The sequence below is a fragment of the Furipterus horrens genome, unplaced genomic scaffold, assembly GCF_987537825.1.
Source record: "Furipterus horrens unplaced genomic scaffold, mFurHor1.1.pri manual_scaffold_11, whole genome shotgun sequence".
Taxonomy (NCBI): domain Eukaryota; kingdom Metazoa; phylum Chordata; class Mammalia; order Chiroptera; family Furipteridae; genus Furipterus; species Furipterus horrens.
The window spans coordinates 99260632-99281223 of record NW_028327181.1 but is presented as its reverse complement, the minus strand read 5'-3'; the positions used below and the strand labels follow the sequence as shown (position 1 = coordinate 99281223).

Sequence of the window (20592 nt, the reverse complement as noted above, 5' to 3'; positions counted from 1 at the left end):
ACATGTGCGGCCTCTGCTCCTTTAAAGTGGCATCACGGGTCCCTCCGACCCCCGGCCTTTGTGAACTTCTGTGCCCAGGAGCGGTGCTGCCGCTTTGGGCTTGACATCCGAGTGTGCCTGCACCTTCTCGTGTGACAGGACAGAAGTGTTCAGACACCTTCCAGAGAGAAAGGACATTCTCGGCAGTAACATGTCCTTCTCCCTTGCTCCCCCCGCCCCCAGGAGGAGGAGGATGAGAACAACTCCGAAGCCTCTGACAGTGACAGTCCCCTCCCGGACAGCCATGAGCGGGCGGAGAAACAGCCCATCCTGTCTGTGCGTAAGTCCTGGGATCCGGCCAGCGGCCCTTCCCTGGGGCCCACAGGTCCGTTTCCTGTGGACAGCACTCGGGGCGTCTCTGCAGAGACCCTGTGGCCCTTCTTGCCGGCAGGGGGTCCCCAGGAAGGCACCGTGGTCGAGTCCGCCTGCCGGCTCCGGCTTGCTCTGACGCTTGCGGCTTGGGCACGTCACTCAGCCTCGGTGCCCCAGCCTCCTGCCTGTCCTGCTCTTCGGGGGGCAGGGGGGCGCCTGGTGCAGTGCCCGGCCCGCGCTGGGGTCTGGGGTCTCCGGGGCCTCCTTCCTCCGTCCCGCCGCCCACACACTCACACACACACACTCGTACTCTCCCACACTTTCACACACGCTCATATACACTCACACATACACTTGTGCACGCGCGCACACTCGTACAAGTCTCACACACGCTCTCACGCACTCACACATACACTTGTGTGCACACGCAGTCTCAGTCACGCATACACGCATGTGCGCGTGCAGTCACACACTCACGCTCACACACGTGCACATGCACACAGTCACTAACGCTCACACACACACTTGTGTGCACACACACACAGTCTCACGCACACACACACTCACACCTTCTCTTGCACACACCCGCACGCCCCACCAGTCCCAGCCCCACTCTGGCCGAGCCCGGGAAGTGTCGGTTGCCCCCTCACCCCACAGCCAGCCCCCGCTTTCAGACGTTCCCAACAGGAAGCGTTAGGAAAAGTTTTCTCAAGAGTTTGAAACTCTTGGGGATTTCGTCATTCTGGAGAATTCAGGGAGCCCCACAGCCCCCCGTAGAAGCCAGGTGAGCCCCCCAGGTCCTCTTCCTTGTCCTTTGGCTCCACAGAGAGACGTGGATCGCCGAACCTGTTTGAAATCACGGACCGGGTGGAGATGGGGCAGATGGCCTCCATGTTCTTCAATAAAGGTATCAGCTCCTTTAAGGGGGTGCGGGGGCAGTTCCTCCTGCTGACAGGGGCGCTTGGAATGAGGGCCCCACCTTGACAGCAGGGACAGGACAGGTGACGGAGCCGCCATTGCCTGCCGAGCGGCCCGGGCAGCTGCGCGTTGTCTCCTTGGCTCCACTGTCGCAGGTCGGCCTCAGGGGTAAAGGGGCTGCTTCTCTCCTGCTGGACACAGAGGTCGGGTCCTAGGCAGGTTTCCCAGCAAGGGACCCCGTGGAGGCTGGCTGCTCGTTTTGTGCCTGTTGCTTGATTGCTTCTGACTTGTCTCTTTTCTTCTGGACTCTTCTGTGTAGGACAACACACAGGGGAGGCTATGCTGTGCGTGTGTGCGTGTTTCTGGCTGGCTCCTCGTTTGTGTGTGTGTGTGTGTGTGTGTGTGTGTGTGTGTGTGTGTGTATGCTGTGTATGTTTCTGGCTGGCTCCTCCTGGTGGCCAGCAGAGGGCGCTGGGAGCCCGTGCGCAGGCCCACCGTCTGGGATCTGTCCCATCACCTCTCCCCGAGCTCTACCTGCTCCTCAGGGGCCTTGGCTACAAGCGGAAAGGCTCCAGCCCAGCTCAGGTGCTGGGTTGTTGGCTGTTTCAGTGACATCATCTTATACCGTCATCATAAATCTCATTGTTTTGGAAGATGAGCTATTTAAGAGTTTAGTTTTTTAAGGCCAAACCTGTTTTGCTTCATGGAGTCAGACACATCTTAGCGAGTCCTTGCCATTGCAGTTCCCCTGGAAGATTCCCTGCCCTTTGTCAGGGCCCCTGCTGCAGAGGGGGCACGTCTCCACCAGTGCTTTTCCGCCTCTAATGCAGCTGTGCTGACAGAGCTGGGGGTGGGGACTGCAGGAACGGGAGGCTTCTGGGCGGCCTGTTAGGATATTAAGCATTCTGCCTATCGTCGGTGCCCTGATCTGACTGTCTAATCCGAAAGACTGTGATCATCAGCCAAAGGTGCCCGAGGCTCTGCCCCACCCCCACTAGCCGCATAGAGGGTTCCGGAATTTGTGGAAACAAGGCTGGTCGCGCCTGCCCGCATCCAGGTCTTCGATGGGTTCCGTTCCCGCCTTTCCCAGTCTCATTAGACTGAGATAAGAGAGCATCACGTTTCTTCCCAGGAGCCCTGTGCGCGCCCCTTCCACGGGCACGCTTGGGGCTATGGAGCACGTTGGCGGGCAGACACTCCTTCTAAGCCCCCTTTCTCCTTTTCACGTTGGGTAGGCTGCCCCGATTTCTTTACGAATTCTAGAAACTTGTGGTTTATTTAGTGTTCCCTCCCCCATGGACTAGACTCCTAGTTTGCCTAAACTGAACAGAAAATAAGCATAGCCCTGGCTGGTGTGGCTCAGTGGACTGAGAGCTGGCGTCTGATCCAAAGGGTCGCTGGTTCGATTCCCAGTCAGGGCAGGGGCCTGGGTGGTGGGCCAGGTCCCCAGCTGGGGGCGCGTGACAGGCAACTGATCAATGTTTCTCTCCCTCTCTTCCCTGCTTGCTCTAAAAATAAATCAATAATCTTTATCTTTTTTTTTTTTTAATGATAAGAAAAGGAAAGAAGCACATTTGTGAGAACAGCCGGCCACTTGGTGGAAGCCTTCCCCTCATCTGCCCTGGGGCTCCTCCAGCTCAGCGCCAGGGCCATTGGGGCCGGATCGTCCTTTGTCAGGGGCCCCGTCCTGTGCATTGTCAGACACACGAGTTGCCAGCAGCCCCTCCCAGTTGTGACAGCCAGAAGTGTCCTTAGACACTGTCACGTGTCCCCAGTTGCGGTGGCGGGACAGAATTGCCCCCCGTCGAAAACCACTGCTCTGCTCTGTTCCTCACTTGCAGGCTGTCGCCTGCCCTTGAGAGGGGCTGCCCCTCCACAGAAAGCGCCCTTGGAGTCCGGACACACTCCCTGTCATCCGCGACGCCAGGCCTGGGGATTGCTGTCCTCTCGGGGAGTTCTGATCCTCCCGTTTTGTGTCTAGTAATGAAATTTATTGATCAGGGCGGACCGGTGGCAGTTTATAAGCGGTGCTGGCACTGGGGGAAGGGGCGGGGTGGGGCAGGGACAGCGGCCCCTGGCAGAGGGCAGCGGAAGGACAGCGGGACACGGGCTGTGCCTGGAGCCTGTGGGGAGTGGCAGGCAGGACCCGGGGGCCGCCGAGCTGGGGCACCAGCCTGTCTGGCCCGCCTGGGTTCTTTCAAGAACCATTTTCCTGGACCTTTTCTCCTTAGGCTCCTAGGAGCAGAGCCGGCCTCAAAGAGCCCAGGAGGGACATGTTCCCAGCTTCCCTGTGGGGACCCTTTCCAAGCCACCATCAGAAGGGAACTGTCCCTTCATCTTTCTTTCTGTTGCCGGTGAAGCCAGCAGTCAGTCTGACGAGAGTTTGAGGCTGGCGGTCGGAGCTGTGACCCTGGGGTCACAGGGCCCTGGGTCCTGGTTTCCGAGTCTTTATAGCTGGGGTTGTGTAGAGCACTTAGGGCAGGTGGAACCCTCACTGGACAGGATCAGGGCCGGTCGGAGGTGTTGGGAAGTGAGAAAAATGGAATTCGCGCCGGAGCCCGCACCCCCAGCCCCGCCTGGCAGAAGAGGGGACCGAGGGGTCCTCTGCAGGGGGAGCGTCGTCCCCCGCAAATGCCCTATAAGGAGGACAGTGAGTCCAGCTTGAGTGCTGCTCCTGCTGCCCCCCCACCCCCGAAAACTTGGCATCAACTTGGTTTTTGGAAATCAAGGGCTTTTACCCTCTTGATTCCAGCTTCAGAAGCTGGGCCGTCTCCTGTCACCTCCTCTTTTCTTTTCACTTCCTCGGCAGCCATCTTGTCTGCAAGCCCGTGTTTCACTGTGGGGGGGCCTGGCCAAGGCTCCTGACTCGGGGCGTCTCTCCTCCCCTGGCCCCGGGCACCCTGTCCTGAGCCTGACTCTGCCTCACACTCACGGGGCACCTGTCTGGCGTCAGAGCCTCTCCCAGCGCCACAGCCTCACTTAGCGCCTTCTCAGGCGGAGGTCACGGGCAGATGTGTCTCCGCCAGCATTACAATGTGGCCAGAACAAGAAATAGGACTTCGGGCTCCTTTTCTCCTTCTCTTTGGTTAAAATAAGCAGCCTGGAGAAGCAGACCCTGGGGAAAGGGTGGGAGGGCATCCTCACCAAAGAGCGCAGACGCCTCCTGGTGGCTCCCTGACCAGTGACTGTTCCTTTCAGTGGGGGTCAACTTGTTCTACTTCTGCATCATCATCTACCTGTACGGGGACCTGGCCATCTACGCTGCGGCCGTGCCCTTCTCCCTCATGCAGGTGTCCTGGTGAGCATCCCCTCCCTCTCGCGTGGCCACCGGGGCTCCCTGGGGCCGTCGGCCGTTTCGGGGGGGGGGGGGGAGCACAACGCTGAGGGGTCCGTCCAAAGGACATAGGTGCCCGAGGCCTTTCCCACAGGGCCCAGCCCGCTGGCTGTGCTGCCCTTCAGGGACTCACTCCACACTGTGGCCCTGCCCCACCGCCTCGGGAAGGTGACCAGGAGTCCCCGGAGGCTTCTGACAGTGTGGCGGGGACAGTGGTGCCTGCAGGGACAGGAAGGTGCAGGGCGTGGACAGGCCACGGTTGGACTGGAAGCGGCCGTGGGGGGGGCAGGGGTGGCGGCTGAGAGCAGACAACGTCCCGTTCCGCCCCGAGCTGCTCCCCTCTGTCCGCAGTGCCACCGGCAACGACTCCTGCGGCGGCGTGGAGGCCGACAGCAAGCACAATGACACGGACCCGTGCTGGGGGCCCCTGCGGCGGGGGGACGCCTACCGCATCTACCTGGTGAGTGGGCGCTGGCGCTGAGCCTGCCGCCCGGGCCCGTGCGCGCCACCCGCCGCCACTCCAGCCCTCCCCGGGGGCCGGGCTGGCCGTGCCGCTGAGACTCCCACACAGTGTCCTGGCGCCCAGGCCTCGGTCACGCGTGGTCCGGAGTTGGCGTTCGGGGCTTTGCCCTCCTCTGACAAACCGAGCTCGCTCGGGATGTGAGGGTCACTGTGAGCGAAGCCCTGCGAGCGTGCCCAGGCTCCTTTTCCGGAGGCTCCGTGCCCGGCCCTCACCCCAGGCAGCGCAGGAGCATGTGGCCGACAGCTGGGGGTCCTGCTGGGACAGGCAGGACAGAGCCATCCTGCGCCGCCCCCAGCTCTAAACCGGCTCTCCCGGAGGGAAGGGGCAGCCAGCCCTCGCCTGTCTTCCCTGCCCCCTGCTGGCAGGGCGGATGATAAATCTCCAGGCTCCTTCCTCCTTGATTGCTTTGTGCCCCCGGCGGGGGCGGAGGGGGAAGAAGTAATCAGATACAAAAGCAGACAGTTATTCATCTCTGCCTGCTTTGCGGGCGGGACTCGGCAGTGTTTCTCTTTCCGACTTGCAGTATCTATTAATGTGCTGCTTCCTCTCGGTCCCCCTCAGCCCCGACACAAACTGAGGGGCGCCAGGTGACACACAGTTTGACACGCGGCCACTTAGCTGATTGGGAGGCGGGGCGGGGAGGGGGCTGGGCGTTTCGGGAGTCGGCCACTCAGCTTAATCGCGCCTATCCTGTCGGACGCTCCGCACGCCCTGCGGGCTGTGGTGTTTGCCTGAACTTATCAGCCCCCACGGCTGCTGAGCGGCAGGGTTGCCCTCCCAGCCGCACCCCGTGGAGCTGCCTGGGGAGCCCACGGCTGGAACCACAGGAGCCACAGGAGCGATGCTTCCCTCTGTGCTCCGGAGCCGCCGGCGCTCTGTGCTCGGGCTGAGAATTGGGCTTTGAGCAGAATTGTATCCGGCACCCCTCTGCAGGCCCCGTGGTCACTTGGAAGCAAATTGACTTCCTGACCCCCTTCCCCACTTCCCCACCTTGGGGGTGGGCAGAGGAATCCGGCAGGGCTGCAACACACTGCCGTTGACAAACTTAGTGGAAGCATCAGTACGTGTCACTTCCTGTCTGGGCCTCTGCCCAGCTCGGGCGGGAGGTGGAGAAAGTGGTCCCAGAGGCTCAGGACAGACATGGGAGCCGGTCCAGGGCAGAGGGGCGGCAGCCGGGCCTCAGGTGGGTCTTCCCCGGGGAAGCCGCTGGCATCTGTGCAGACTGCGTGGCGCGTTCCTCCCCCCACCGGCAAAGAGGCAGCGAGCTCTGGGGACTCTGGCAGCTGCCATTGGCCGGGCAGAGGACTGAGAGGCCCGACTGTGGCCTCATTAAGTTGTCCCTTCACCTATTCCTATAAACCTTCCACGTGACGGAGGCCTTGCTCCCTGAATCTCAGTAACTGACAGAAGGAACCCTTCAGGGAGGCAGACGGGCATTAATTACCCCCTTCGCCTCCCAGAGACTGTACCCATAACTCACAGAGCTAATCGCTCCCAGGCCTGCGTAAGCTACAGAAACAGGAGGGGAGGGCAGGCTATTGCTTCCCTCCCCGCCCACTGCCGGGTGCTTTGGTTTGCTTGGGGGGGGGTTCCCTTGCAATGCGCCCTTTTGCCTGGTTTGGAGGAAGTCACGGCAGGTGGACCTTGTCTTGGTCTCTGAAGTTACTTGACCACTTTGCGTGTGTCTCCCGTGGTCCTTGGCTTCTGCAGAGCAGTGCCCCCTGACCCTGAATACTGGGTGCTCTTGGGCCCTCAAAGCAAGTGGAGAAGGGGGTGGCAGGTGGGTCCCTCCCTGGGTCCGGGCTCTCTGTTGCCGATGATGATGGGCGGGACACGAAGGGGGGTCCTTTCTCGTTGCCCCCAGTCATTCACCTGCAGAAGGTTGTCCCTCCCTCCTAGAGACCACCAGGTCTCTTCCCGCCAGCCCCGCCCCGATGTCAGGCGAAGCATCTAGCGGATGCAAAGTGCCCTTCCGACCCCGACCCCGTCGCCTCGCTTTCTTGGGGAGACGTGCCCCCATCCAGGCCTGCATGTCTGTGAAAGGGCCTCCTACTGCCCTCTTCTTCACTGCTCTTCTGGGACAGGGTGTGTTTATTCTGTGGCTTCACTGTCAGAACGTCCTCTGGAAGCGTCTTTTCTGTGTCTTCAGGGCAAGCCGAGGTGCACACGCAGAATGAGAAGGTCTGGGATGTTAACTCTGCCCGGAGGCTGGTCTGTGAGCAGCATCAGGCTCACTGGCAGGAAGGGAGCTTTCTCTGCCGGCAGCTCCCAGCCGCCCCTCTCAGCCCCTAACCTCACCAGATGGAAAATTCCCCACCACCCCCGGCAGCCCCCACCCGCATCCTCCAAGTGCAGCGCCGCTGATAGGAGTCAGTCTCTCCCTGTCCTCCCTCCGGGTGGCCACACTGCGGGGTGCTGTGAGGTGGGGGGACCTTGTGAGCTGCCTGTGCCCTCTGGGGGGTCCCTGTAAGTGGCTGCAGCTGGGGCCTGTTAGGAGGGCCTATGAGAACTGACGTCAGGACCTGCTTTCAGCAGGCCCCAGATCGGTGGGGAAGTGTTTGATGCCCTGGCTTTCAGATCCCTAACCTTGCCTCCGGGCTGGGGTGTCTTGGGGTTCTCTCTGCAGAGCTTCTCCAGCCGTTGGAAACAAAGCCAGATGTGAGGGACAGGATTGTATGTAAATCAGTCCTGTCTGGAAGCGGGCTGTCTCGAGTGTCTGGGAAATAGGACGCGTCACAGTGCCCTGGAGTCAAGGGCACGCCGAGTGCTCCCATTGTGCTTCCTGTACTCACAGAGCTTCCCAGCCTGTCATTCACCTCTTTGCCAGGGCCTGGGAGCATCAGGGGCAAGCCCTTGGGGGTACAGTGGGACTCCCCAAGTGCTGAAGGCTCCTGGCCATTCACAGGAGTGGCGTCCGCCACTCACAGGTGGCCAGATGCCACTGGGTCACCAGCTGCCCAGCAGGCACAGGCCGAGCAGAGCCGGGAGCACAGATGGCAGAAAGGAGCTCATCCTGGCGGGGGACGGGCCGCAAACTGGCAGTACTGAGCCCCTCGCGGGCTGCCTAGGAACGGGACAAGGCCACCCTGGCGTGAGATCCACCTCCAGGGCATGGACGACCAGGGAGAGCCATGTGACCTCCATGTGCCCAGCAGATAACCCGGCACCCTCTGCCGGACAGAGCGGTTCTCCCCGGACCCCCTCTGGACGCCCCCTTGAAGAAGTGTTGTGTTGGAGGCTGCGGGGGGTGGGAGGGGTTCCGTCTTCTGCCTGCAGGACTCTTGCTCTTCCTGGATGGCTAGGAAGTCTGTGAACCAGGCTCAGACTGGCTTAGGGAGGCCTTCCCGGGCCCTCCCTGGCGTCCTGGCCAGGAGGCACGCGCTCGGATTCCAGCTCGGCTCCGTCTTACACGGCAGCACTCGGCTGCTACCCACCTGCTACACTTAAAGCAGCGCGCGGTCCTTTTTTAAAAACCAACTGTTCCCTTCTTAAAACAGTACGACTGGGGGGGAAACATCCTTGTGGGGGTGTGGGGAGGAGAGGGGTACCCCCCCTGGGCAGGGGCATGCCAGGCTGCGGCTGGTCCTGCTGTGGCTGGTCTTCCACAACGTGACACATTCCCAGGCACTGTCTCATTTCTGTACTGGTCCCCTGGGCCACGCGGTAAGGCCCGTGACATCAGCCCATTTTACTGCAGAGCAAACTGAGGGTCACAGAGCAGCGGCTCCTCGGACTCTCAGCCCCGTCCCCCGGCCCTGGGGACACAGACTTGCTCAGCGAGGCCCAGGGAGGAGGGGCAGGTCACGCCTGTCCTCAGCCCTTGGAGCCTGGCGTTCCCAGGGGCTGGGGCGGCGCTGCCGGAGAAAATGTGTGTAGTGAGCCATGCGCGCACCCCGTTCGTCCGCCCCGTCTGTTCAGCTGTCTCCCTTGCTGCCCCCGCGCGGCCCTGGATAGGGAACTTCTCCCAGTCACTCAGGAGCGTAGAAGGCGTCTTCCAAGGACGTCTCGCCTCCACTGCCCGCTCTTCCCCTGTGTCCTTCGGCATCAGCTGCTGTGCCCTGGGGCCCTGGCCTCCGCTGTAAGTGGGTCACCGCTGCCATCACTTGAGGATCCATTCTCACCAGTTCAGGGGCCGAGGTGGCCTAGGGGCCTTCAGGACCAGTGAGGAGGGAAAGTTCACACAGAGCACGTGTTAGCAGCGACAGGGACGTCACGGGACTTGGGGACTCTGGGGGACCCTGCGGCACCCCTCCAGTAGGACGCCATGTGCATGCTGCGCCTGCTCTTACGCAGCATCAGAAAGCTGGAGTGGAATGAAGCCCAGGTGGCTAGGAAGGGTGCCCCCCACCCCCCAGGGCTAGAGGAACTGGCAGGACCCAATGAGGTGGCTCTGTCTGTAAACAGCGGGGTCCTAAGCTCAGTAAGTGGGCCCGGTGCCAGCTTCCCTTCTGTGTTGGCGACCCCCCCGCACCATGTGAAACAAGCCCAGGGGAGATTCCTGGTCACCTGGGGCTGGGAGGGTGTTGCTCACAGGATCTGGGGCGTCCACGCACCTCTTCAGAGGACGGTGACTGGGGACCTACCAGAGAAGCACATCTTTTTTCCTTTTATTTCTTCCTCCCACCGTGTGCTCCCTGGGAGCGCCTTGTTCAGTTCCAGAGGCACCGGAGTGGTCGGGTTCTCTCACCCCTCACCCTGCTGGTGCCCTGGGCCACGCTGCAGGTGCCGTGAGCGGGCCAGCTCTCGCCCCCAGATGTGGCCAGGCCGGGGTCTGCAGTGGCTTCGGCCAGCTCCTCTGTTCCCGTGTGGGCACGAGCCATGGGAGGGCCGCTGTCCCAGCGAACAGCCCCCCTCCCCCCGCCATGTGCTGAACACCAGCCTCTGCTTTGCATGATCCTGGGTCTCAGGGAAGAACCGGTTTCTGCCCCACACCCTGAAATGCGTGCACCCACTGCCCAGACTGGGTCTGGGTATCTGATGTCGCGTGGCCTCCAACCTCAGACAGTGACCAGTGCTCACACTGAAATGACTGCCTAAAGGGTCAGCTGGTCTCCTTTGTCTTCAAGGAAGCCAGTAAGGCAGGGGCAGGCCTGTGGTTTTCTGTTTTCCCCGCTGTGAGGCTGTCTCTACGTCCTGGCCCAGGACCGGCTTCTCGTGTTGGGGTGTGCTTGCCCCCCGCCCAGCCCTTTCTAAGTGAGCGTCAGGTGGGCCTGTCACTCCGGCTCCGGGGTTTGTATGGCGGACTGTTGCCGAGAGACTGGGGAGCCCCTGCTGCAGCTGCTCTCTGGGCACAGCCTCCGGTCCGTCCCCCGTGTCTGCCCATCCGTTGCCCGGTGCTGCTCCAGAGCAGCCTCACCTGCCCGAGGAGACCTGAGCAGCAGCTCCCCCGGCCGGAGCAACCGCCGTCCGGCCCCCTCCTGCCCCAGCGCCTTCCTCCAGCTCGGTGAGCAGGCTGCTGTCATTTTAATGCAGCTCCCCAGGACCCTGCTTCTGCCAGCTGGCATTACGCCCACCATCCGTCACGCTCCGCCTCTGCCACGGCCAGTACCTGACACGCCAGCCTGGAGGACGATGCTCGGTCCCCCGTGCCCCTGGTTATGGGAATCCGGGTCACAAGTCCGCAGGAGCAGTCTCTGTGGGACAGTCCCCGCCCCTCCCCCAAGCCTTAGAAGCTGCTCCTTGGCGTTAGTGGGCTTTGCTGCTTCCTGCTGGGTGAAGGGAATGTGGTTCTGGCCCAGGTGAGCTGCAAGTCCCCACCCTTGCGGTGGCAGCTCCCAGCGTGTCCCTGCCCTGTGAGGATGTCCTGTTCCTCCCCCCCGCACGGCTCTCTGGGAAGGAGCAAGTGCATCTTGCCGATGCCACTCGCCCGGGGCGGCCGGTTTTACTCCAGGCACAAGGGGAAGCGTGAGTTCCCTTGTCTGGTTTCACCCTTTCACGCTGCCCCCGTCCCCGAGACCACCCAGAGAAGGACATCAGGAGGGGACATTACCTCGTGTGCCATCACCTGGCCACCACCCCAAGTGTACGCGACAACTCGTAATGAGCCCCGTTACAGGAAAGCCCAAACGTACGAGACAAACTGGGGGTGGTTATTTGTTACAAAATGATTTGTTTGCCTACAGGACTCACCGCAGGTTTCTCTTAAGTACTTGGTGTCCCTCGTATGTTTTTAATGTTATTCTGTGAAAATGAAGCCTCTATAAATAGAACTTTAGGAAGCCCGTCTCTTGTTAGGGGAGTACCCACACGTTCACACGCAAAGGTGCAGAAATCTGAGTCCCAGTTCACGCGAGAACAGGCGGCGTGGGGCTGGGCTGGCCTGGCGTACTGCCCCCGGAGAGAGAGACGCCCCCTGAGCGGGAGGGCTGGTGGCGCTTGGGGGCGGGCCCGCGGCCCATGATCATGCGCAGCCCGGGTGGCTGGGCAGCTTCCAAGCAGGTCTCCGTGGGGAGCGTTCGTCCCGCTGGGGACCTTCTGCACGGCGCTTTTTCAGGACTGTTTTGTATCGCACTTCGCCCCAATCCCAAGCAGACCTGGAGCTCAAGGCCCGGGCCCCCTTTATCTGTGAGTGGCCCAGTTGGGGCGCAGGCCCGGTGCTCCTGGCTGTTCGCCTGGGCCTGTGCTCAGGCTTTCCCCCCAGGAAGCTGCCCCAGGCAAGCTCCCAAATTGCTGCGGCCCAGGCCTTCACCGGGCTCTGCAACCCCCGCGTCCAGTCCTCCCGTGTCTGGGCCGAGAGCTAAAATGACTGTGTTCTTTAAGTAAATGGCCCAAGTGTTCTTTTCAGATCCCGTTCTCCCCCCCCCCCCGCCTTCTTTTGTTTTGCTTTATTTCCCTCCCAAAAAAGCAGGAAAATGCTATAGCCTAAGGAACCCAGCCGTCTCCTGGGTGTCTTTGGTCACCTGGCCTGTCCCTCAGGACTCATTGCTCACTGGAACGGAAACTCTGTGCTGAACAAACCATGCTCCTCCTCCGGCCCCTCGTCTCTGATGCTCTGCATCCGTAGTGGGGCGCAGGGTCCCCATGACTGCCCTGCAGAGTTCCATCAGCCTGCGCCGCTTGCTGAACGAGGCTCACCCTCGGCCCAGGATCTCCATTATAAGGGACCCTGGTGTCTTTCTAAACAGCGCCCCAGGGCCTTGGCAATTACTGTTTAATTAACTAATACTCCTTCTAAAGTAATAACTGCGCCCCTCTGGTGCCGGCGTCCCAGCCCGCATGCCGCCTTGCGAACCTGCAGAGAAGGAAGGTGTCTGTGGGCATGTTCCCCAGACTGTAGGGTGGCCCCGAGGGGACAGCGGAGCCCAGGAACCGCAGAGGCCCACAGACGCTGACAGAAAGGAGCCTGGGACAGGGGCCTGACGAGCGTTAGGCAGAGGGGAGCGATTAGGGTGCACGTGAACATCTGCTGACTGGTTAGCGTGCCCTCGGGATTTCCTGTGGGATTAGCTTAGCCGAGAGTAGACAAGTTCCGTTCTAAGAAGCCTTCAAGTGCCCGGGGAGGCGCTGCAGGGCGGTGCCCAGCAGGTGCGGCGGGGCAGGTGTGATTCGGGATGGGGGGCGGGGATTGGCTGTGGGGGGAACTTCGGTGGTCACGGCTCGAGGCGTTCTCTGAAAACCTTGGCAGAGCAGGGTCGGGACTGCTGGGCCAGGTGCTGGGCCCTGACCGGGGCTGGAAGACACACACCGAGTCCATGTGACAGCAGGCAGTCCTGGCACCGTCTCCCCGATGCAGGGAGGCTGTGCTCCACCTGAGAGGCAGGTGACCGGCCTCCAAGAGCACTGCCCCGCCGGTTCCCTCCCCCAGGTCAGCAACAGGAGCCCCCACTGAGTCTTAGGACCAGCTGGCGTGAGAAGACTGCCCCCGGCACTTACCAAAAACAGATTCCTGGGTCTTCCCCGGGTCTAATGGAGCAGAATCTAAGGCCCAGGAATCTACGGTTTTGACCAGTACTGGGGACAGCTCTGTGTCCTGTCCCCTCTGAGGACCGACCCTCACGGGGGTAAGTGGCGTTGCTGCTCTGGGTTCCCTTAGAGGACGGCTCCCCGCATCTCCAGCCTGTGCTGCGACTAGCGTGCGAGTGGCTGCCTTGGGCGCTTCTGTGCCTGCAGACAGCATCACTCCCGCTCCGTCAAACTGCGCTCAGACTCTGTCCCCGCAAGAAGCGGGCTCAGCGCGTCCCTCTGCCAGTGCTGCTCTGTGGCCTCCTGGGTCCCTGCGGATGGTGCTCTGGGCTCCTGGGAGCCCAGTGTGTCAGCCCCAGGGAGGGGCCGCCCCCTGACCGTGGGCCAGGGAGGAAGCAGGGGCAGTTAGTGTGATCTCTCAGGCCCAGTGAGGCCGAGCTCGTTTGTCAGCTGCCTGGCTACTGTCTCCCTCACTCCCCGCTCCAAGGTTACTCAGTGCTGGCAAAGAACCCTGCTCCAGACCTGCTCCGTTTGGGTCTATTTCAAGGCCTCGCGTCAGCCGGGGGCGGGTGGGGCCAGCTCAGCCTGTGTGGCTCCTCTCTGCAGGGCTCCTGTGTTCTGGGCACCTGACTCCGTCCCTCCTGTCGCCACCCGCCCTTCCTGCACAGGGGCCAGCGGCAGAGTGGAACGAGGAAGGGAAGGAGCGGGAGCATCTGTGCTGATCACCTGGCACCTCCCCTCGGGCAGTGCACAGACGCCAGGCTGCTGAGGTGACCCCAGCGATCACGTTCCTGCAGGCACCTCTCGGTGCAGACAGCCCTGCAGGCCCTGAGGCTCAGGGGCAGATGCGCGCTCCCCACCCAGAGCATCTGAGCAGCTGAACTCCCCGCAGTCCGTTGGGGGGCGCTTTTCTCCAAGGGGCTGAGGAGCAGGATGATGCCCGGAGGCTCCCCATCCCCGCCACTCAGGACACAGTCCGTGGTGTATCAGCAGCCCCCAGGCCCCTCGTGCTGAGGCCGTTTCCCAGCCCCTGGGCCGTGGAGCCCAGCAGGTGAATGTCCCCAAGGCAGCGCCAGTTCCCCAGGAACACCCTGGGCAGGGAACGCCCTGCGCCCGGCCTCTCCCTTCGCTGGCGTTCCGTGTAAACAGCCGAGACACAGCTAGTTTGACTCTCTGTGCAGAGTTCAGTGGCTAACGGGCGAGGACCAGGAGACCGAGCCTCGGTGCCCAGAGACGTTTTCACCTTTGCACGCGCTCGCCGGGCCCAGCGGGGCGTTGCTGCCCTCTGGAGCGTTCCAACGCCGCTCCCGCCCGCGAGGACAGCCCTGCCTCCCCACGGACCCGCTCCCTTTGCCGTGGAGGCTTGATTGCAGCCTGCGCGGAACACCGCCTCCCCGCTCGGGCCCAGGGGCACACTGCGGGGTCTGGACGCGTGTTCACTCGTCCACCACTGCCGCCCGGCTGGGTGCACAGGCGGCCCCCCACCATCTCCCAGAACCTGTAGTTCACAGGATTCAAGTCCCTTTCAAGCCTCCTCCCTTTAGAACAGAGGGAGTCGTCCCCCCTGCCCAGCGGAGGCAGGAGAGCCCGGGCCCCAGCGGGGGCGTGCCCCAAGGTCATGACGCTTGACCTGGAGTGTCATTCTTCCAGTCCTGCTTAAAACCCTCTCAACAAGGCGGTGTCTGAATTCACACGGCACACTGCTCCGGTCTCATTCTGGAGCCCTCTCAACACCGCCCGCCTCCGCTGGCCCCTGTGCTGCAAAGTCGCGGGGCTCCGACAGCTCCGGACCCCCCGCTGGCCTTCCCCCTGTTCAGACTCCAGCGAGCACTTGCGTGTTCCAGGCTGAGCTCGGGGTCCCTTGCCCTGAGACACCTGCAGCCCGCCCCCCGCCCCCTCCCCCGCTGGGCCGTCGTGGGGCTTGGCTGCGTTTGTGGGCGTTCAGCTGCTCTGCCTCACTAGGAGCGCGAGGGCCCGGCTCTGCCTTGTCCACCTTCCTGTCTGGAGCCAGCGTGGGCCTCACACGGGGGCTTGCTCCGTGAAGGTTTGAACGGGGGAGACCACCCTCGGGTGGGCCGCCCCCGCAGAGCCTGTGGGCAGGTCCCTCCTTCAGCCCTCGGGCCTGCTCACCCTGGGCTGACTACAGCTGGCGGCCACACTCCGGCCAGAAAGCCCCCACCCAGCGGGCGCTGCTTCCCTGGAGGCCCCGTCACCCTCTGCGTCTCACCGCAGGACAGTGGCGGCCCCTCAGCCGGGCTCAGGGCCGCCTGTCACTGGGGTGGGGGTACAGGGGAGCGGCCCGTGTGCCGGGCAGTCGGGGCAGGCTCGCCTCCATCACTTTCTGTCACCTCTGGTGCCTGAAGTGCCCAGGGTGAGGCACCAGGACAGGTGCCAACCCCACGTCTAGCCTGTTCCTCCAGGCGGAGCCCCAGCCTTCCGCCTGCTTCCCCCCACTTCCCACAGCCTCACACACACCCTCTCCCCACCAGCTCCTTGTCCTGGTGCCTTAAAGCCCACCTGGTCCAAGACCAAGCCTCATCCTCCCCCCCGGACGCAGCGGTGCGGGCGTCATCTGTCTCCGCCACGCTGTGAGGAGCCCGCCTGTCCCTTACGAGCCCTGGTGACTTAGTCATTGAGCGAGTGACCGTGTGGGTTTTCCACAATATTTATCTTTTTCCCCCAAACCACAAAGGTTGCAGCTTTGGCATCAAATCCTTGGGCGTCTGCCCGCCATCGGGCACCATCTGGCCTTTCAGCTGAAAAAGGCGGCACAGGCAGGCAGACCTGTCTGATAGGAGGGCGAGGGGGTGCAGTGGGGGGTTCCTCCTCCTGAGCGGTGTCCAGGGTCCCTGCGGAGGGCCTGGGCCTGGCCACAGGCGCCCAAGTCCTTGTCTCGGCCGTGTCTGAACAGTTACAAGGCGATGGCCAGGCTGCCTAATGCCGCTCAGCCTCGGTTTTCTGAAAGGGAGGCCATAGCCAATGTACAGGGTGTCCGCACTGAAAACGGTAGCTGGAAGGTGCCGTCGCGCTGGGGCGTTCCGGGGCTGCTCAGTAGTGGTGGCCCGCCTCCGCTCAGCCCCCTGGCCGCAGGGGGAGGGCCTGGGGAGAAGCGCCCTCCTCCAGCCAGCAGCAGCCCCTCCGAGCGGGACCCCAGCCGGTCTGGGACCTGTCCTGGTTCCCACGGTGGGCACCGGGAAGGGACTGTGACGTGGTGGGCGAGGTGCTGCGGGGAGCCACGCAGCCTGCATTCCAGGAAGGCTGGACCCCCAGCAGTGGCCGCAGTGCCGGGTCGTTTCTGGGGGCGTGTGGCCAAGCCGCCCACCCTGTGTTGCGGGCTTCCCCTCCCCACGGGCAGCGGCCCCCTCCCAGCGGGGGGACCCACAGCTCCCTGGCAGCTCCTCCCCCGCCGTCTTTAACCCGGGGTTCAGCAGCCAGGCTCGCGGTTAGACGTCCCGCTGCTCCACCGCAGAGGCTTGCGAGGGGCTTCCCGACCTGCCTCTGCCGCCATCTGGGGTTTGGCCGGCGGGGGGGGGCATGCTTGCTTTTCTTGCCTCCCAGAGCAAAGCCCACGAAGAGCGGTTACATGTCAGGTCCCCAACAGAGAGGTGCTCCCTCACCTAGTTAGGGCAGGGGTGTCCACACAGGGGTTCAGGAAAGGAAATGCCTTGGGTTTCCAGGGGCCTTGAAAACGGCAGAGGGGTGTTCCCAACTGTCAAAGGCAGGGTGTGGGGAAGTCACCGAGCGAGCCCACAGCTGCCGTCCCCGTGCCCTGGTGAGGGCTGAGGACGGCCTCCCCCAGCTCCAGGGGCCTGTGTTCCGCCCTCTTCCCCCTCCAGCGCTGCTGGGGACGGTCCAGGGAGCTGTCACCCCCACAGCCTGCGTTGCAGCTGCCACCGCGCCCCTGATCCACAGAAGCCGCCGCCCCTCGGCTCTGTCCCGGGGCCCCCATGCCCCCCTCCCAGCCCACCCGCTGGGTCCGCACCCTCCCCGGCTCCTGGTGACGTTTTCACAGAGGGGCCTGAGGTGTCAGCACACCGGCCGTCTGCGTCTGTGCCGGGACGCTGCCTCGGGGACTCGGCACCGCCTCTCGTGGGGACTCGGTGCCTTCCCGCAGCTAGAGGCCACCTTTTCCCGAGAGCCAATGACACTACACGTCTCTGCAGTCACTCGTTCAGAACGGGGCTGACTTGTCTGACGTGAGTGGCCTTGGTTTTCTGCTGAAGGACGTCACGAGCTGACAGTCAGATTTGCGTATCCAACTTCTGTGCTCAAGGCGAGCACTTGTAAAGGGATCTAGGCCTTGGTGCTCCGTTTTCACCTGTCGGTGTCCCCTGACTCTTTCAAGCTTTTGATCCACTCAGGAAGCCTCTCCCAAGTACCCTCCAGGTGAGCGGTTGAGAGGGAAGAGGTGGGGCCCAGGCACAAGTGGCCAAGGTGACCCACTCTGAGCCTCACTGCTGGGAGGTGCTTGGCAGGCAGAGTCCCAGTTTCGGAGTGGGAGGGTGAGGGACTGGCAGCAGCTGGGAGGTCGCCGCGTCCCCATCATGGCTGAGCTGGTGTCTGTCCGGGCAGAAGCCCCCTCCCAGCTTGGGGCGCTGTCGTTTCTGAGTCCTCGCTGTCCGTGGTCTGTGGGAGTGCGCCAGCCCTTCAGAGGGGCTCAGACGACTTCCTCTGGATACTGGGGCGCGTTCCCTCCCAGGCTTTCGGGAAATACCTCGTGGTGATGGATTGTCAGGCTTGGCACCGCTGCCGGCACAGCTTCAGATGCCTCCATTTGGTCCGGAAGAACCTGAGCCCCGCTGGAGATCCTGTGGACCGCTGTCGGGCGTGGGCGGGGGGAGTGAAGTGCAGCAGTCACAGCACTGTCGGCGTTCTCTGGCTGGAGGGCCTCCCACCCGGGGCGCTGGGAGACAGGGGCGCTCATGGGCCGTGTGCGCAGACGCCTCTGGGGTCAGGTGGCCGGGGCTCAGTTTGCTGGCCACCTTCGTGCGCACATCACGGGCTCTGAGAGGTCTCTGAGGCTCCAGGGCCTCGCGGTTAGCGGGCAACCTCAGGACGCCCCCCCCCGCCCCCCGCTGCGCACGTGGCCCCGGAGCCTGTGGTCCCCTCGCTGCCCCAGAGCTCCTTTCCTTCGGGCTGTTGAAGCCCCAGACGTTGTCATTCAAGTTGGGAAGATAAAAACTCCCAAACCAGAATGTTCAGAGCCACTTGAGACAAAAATAGAATCCTTGAACACGTCTTCACTGCACTTCAAGGGCGCGTGGAAAGTTCAGTTCCCCTGGAGGGAGGGGCTCCTGCTGAGCTGCCGTCAACCCCAGCTGACTCGTAACCCCGAGCTCCCAGCAAGGGCAGCGCTGGAGTCTGGGTGTCTGTTTCCCCTTAAATTAATCTCCAGGGTCAGTCCAGAGAGCTCCCCGTGCCCCAGCAGGCCGCCCCGCAGGGCCTGTGTGTTTGCGGTCCCTCTGGCCACACGTCACCAAGTGACCTTCCAAGACTTGGTGCTTTGTCACCCGTTAGGTTAACAGGGAAACGCAGTCCGCAGCTCTAGAGCGAAAGGCGCTTTTATGTCCAGGCCCCGGGCACTGAGAGGCGGTGAAGGGAGAGCTGGAGCCTGGATTCTCGGCTCCTGGAAGCTCCGTCTCACGACACGGGGGCCACGAACGGGCACACAGGCCCCAAACCGCTGACGTTCCCGGGGAAGTAAACACGCAGGCGCTCAGAGCCGGCCGCCTCGCCGTCACCGGCCCTCGCACCGAGGGGCACCACGCAGGCCTTGCCTTATGCCCCGCTGGCCGCTGCCCTTGGCTCCAGTCCAGGGCGGGGACACCGTTGGGAGGGCCCCCGAGCTGGATCAACAGCCGGCTCATCGACGGTCCCGTCTTCTAGGGTGCTCTCTCACTCACTTGTGGCAGAAGTTCTTTGTCCCACGGAGTGGCTCAGAGGTTCTCCGGACACTTGTCCTCTCCCATCTCCCTGTCCTCCAGGGGCAGTGTGCCCCCTGTCCCCTCCTCGCCGCTCTTTGAGGGCAAGGGGACCTGCAGCACTGGGCAGTGCAGTGACCCTGGGACAGCTTGTCCGGGAGGCGGGGTCAGCCAGCCTGGCAGCTGGGAAAATAGGGCTGAGGTGGACATGAAGGATCCGGAGGTGCCAGGCGGAGCCCGGGGAGCATGTGGCCTGTTAACGCTGGGGCTCAATTTGCGATTAGCTCCAAATTTAAATTTCTGTTTTGTTTCTCTGACCAGCGGGACTTTCAGAGAAACTTGGGGACAGGGGAGAGGCACCAAGCTGCTCTGCTGTGCTCACAGGTTGCCCCCCCCACACTCCTGCTCTCGTGGGGACAGGAGCGAAAAGCCGTGGTTCACGGCCCCGTGGTGTGCAGCAAGGCCTCTGGAGCCTCCCTCTGCGTGCGGTGGGTGGGTGGGTGTAGGGGGGTAAGTTAGGCCGAGCCTTCAGCCCCCGAGTTCCAGTGCCCCCTGGGCATCCGCCCCTCGGAGTCTCAGCAAAGCCACTGTCCTGTGCAGCACCTCTCGGCACTGATTCCGAGCAGCAGAGGACTGAAGTCAGACTGGGACTCTCTTTACTCCTCTGTCCTTGGGTCTCTGCAGGCAGAGGCTGGCAAAATGCAGCTCCTCGCTGCCAGCCCCACCCGCCAGGCATGTCCCCAGTTCCGCTCGGTCCTCCTGGGGGACCCGGCTGATGCCAGGGAGGGGAATCGGCAGACAGCAGCTGGGTGGAGGAGCAGGCTTTTGAGTGGGACTCGATGGACAGCAGGACCTTGTCCAGTAGAAACGAGTGACGAGCTGGCCGGGCACAGTGGCCGTCCGTGCCAGGCACAGTGGGGACGCACGCAGACCAGGGCTGCCGGACTGTAGGTTCTCTGGCAGCGTCTTCAGGAACAAGGCTGAGGAAGGGGCTGGAACCAGGTTGGGGAGCCACTGGACTTTGTCCTCCCTAGAATGACAAGTCCCTGAGAGCTAACAAGGGCAGGCGGGTCGGGGCTGAGTGTGGGGAGGCGACACCGGCACCAACTGGGAGAGGGGGGACGGGGACGGGGACAGCCCACGGCTCTCCCCAGCCCCTTGCCTACTCAACTTCTCTCCCTTCAGATACAAGTTCCTCCATTAATCCCCGTGTCCCCACCGACAGGGTTGGGGGCCCTTGCCCTGTGCTCCCCGTTTCCCATCCAGACCTGCAAGGAGCATACTCTGTGGTTTTCAGGCCAGCGGGTTAGGTACTCTGCACCAGGCCAGAGCGTGAGGAAGGAGCCAGAGGCTGTTGGAAGTTTGGAGCCAGAGCAACCGGAAGTGGGTGGTGGCCCAACCTACTCGGGGAGCGGGAGGGGGCGGCTGTGTGAGCCTGGGACCCCATTTTACATTTGGAGAGCCGCCGGGTCACACACCAGCCGGGCCAAGCCCTGCCGGCAGCGCCTCAGGAGCACAAGCACCGTGTGTCCACTGAGCCTGGCAGGGCTGCCGGGGCCTTTGGTGCACACGTGACCCACACACGCGAGACGGGAGTGCGACAGCCCTGTGCATTCCCAGGGACTGATTCTGAAGATTTTATC

At 62.8% G+C, this 20592-nt stretch overlaps 1 protein-coding gene across 1 annotated transcript in view; it reads left to right on the top strand.

Moving 5' to 3' along the window:
* The window catches only part of SLC38A12 (solute carrier family 38 member 12), a 39299-nt gene that overhangs the window by 7136 nt on the left and 11571 nt on the right, over nucleotides 1-20592 (top strand). The window contains exons 4-7 of the mRNA XM_090291015.1: nucleotides 223-319; nucleotides 1178-1258; nucleotides 4468-4567; nucleotides 4955-5063. Of these exons, the coding sequence (XP_090147141.1) occupies nucleotides 223-319; nucleotides 1178-1258; nucleotides 4468-4567; nucleotides 4955-5063 (387 nt within the window). The remainder of the gene's footprint in view (nucleotides 1-222; nucleotides 320-1177; nucleotides 1259-4467; nucleotides 4568-4954; nucleotides 5064-20592) is intronic.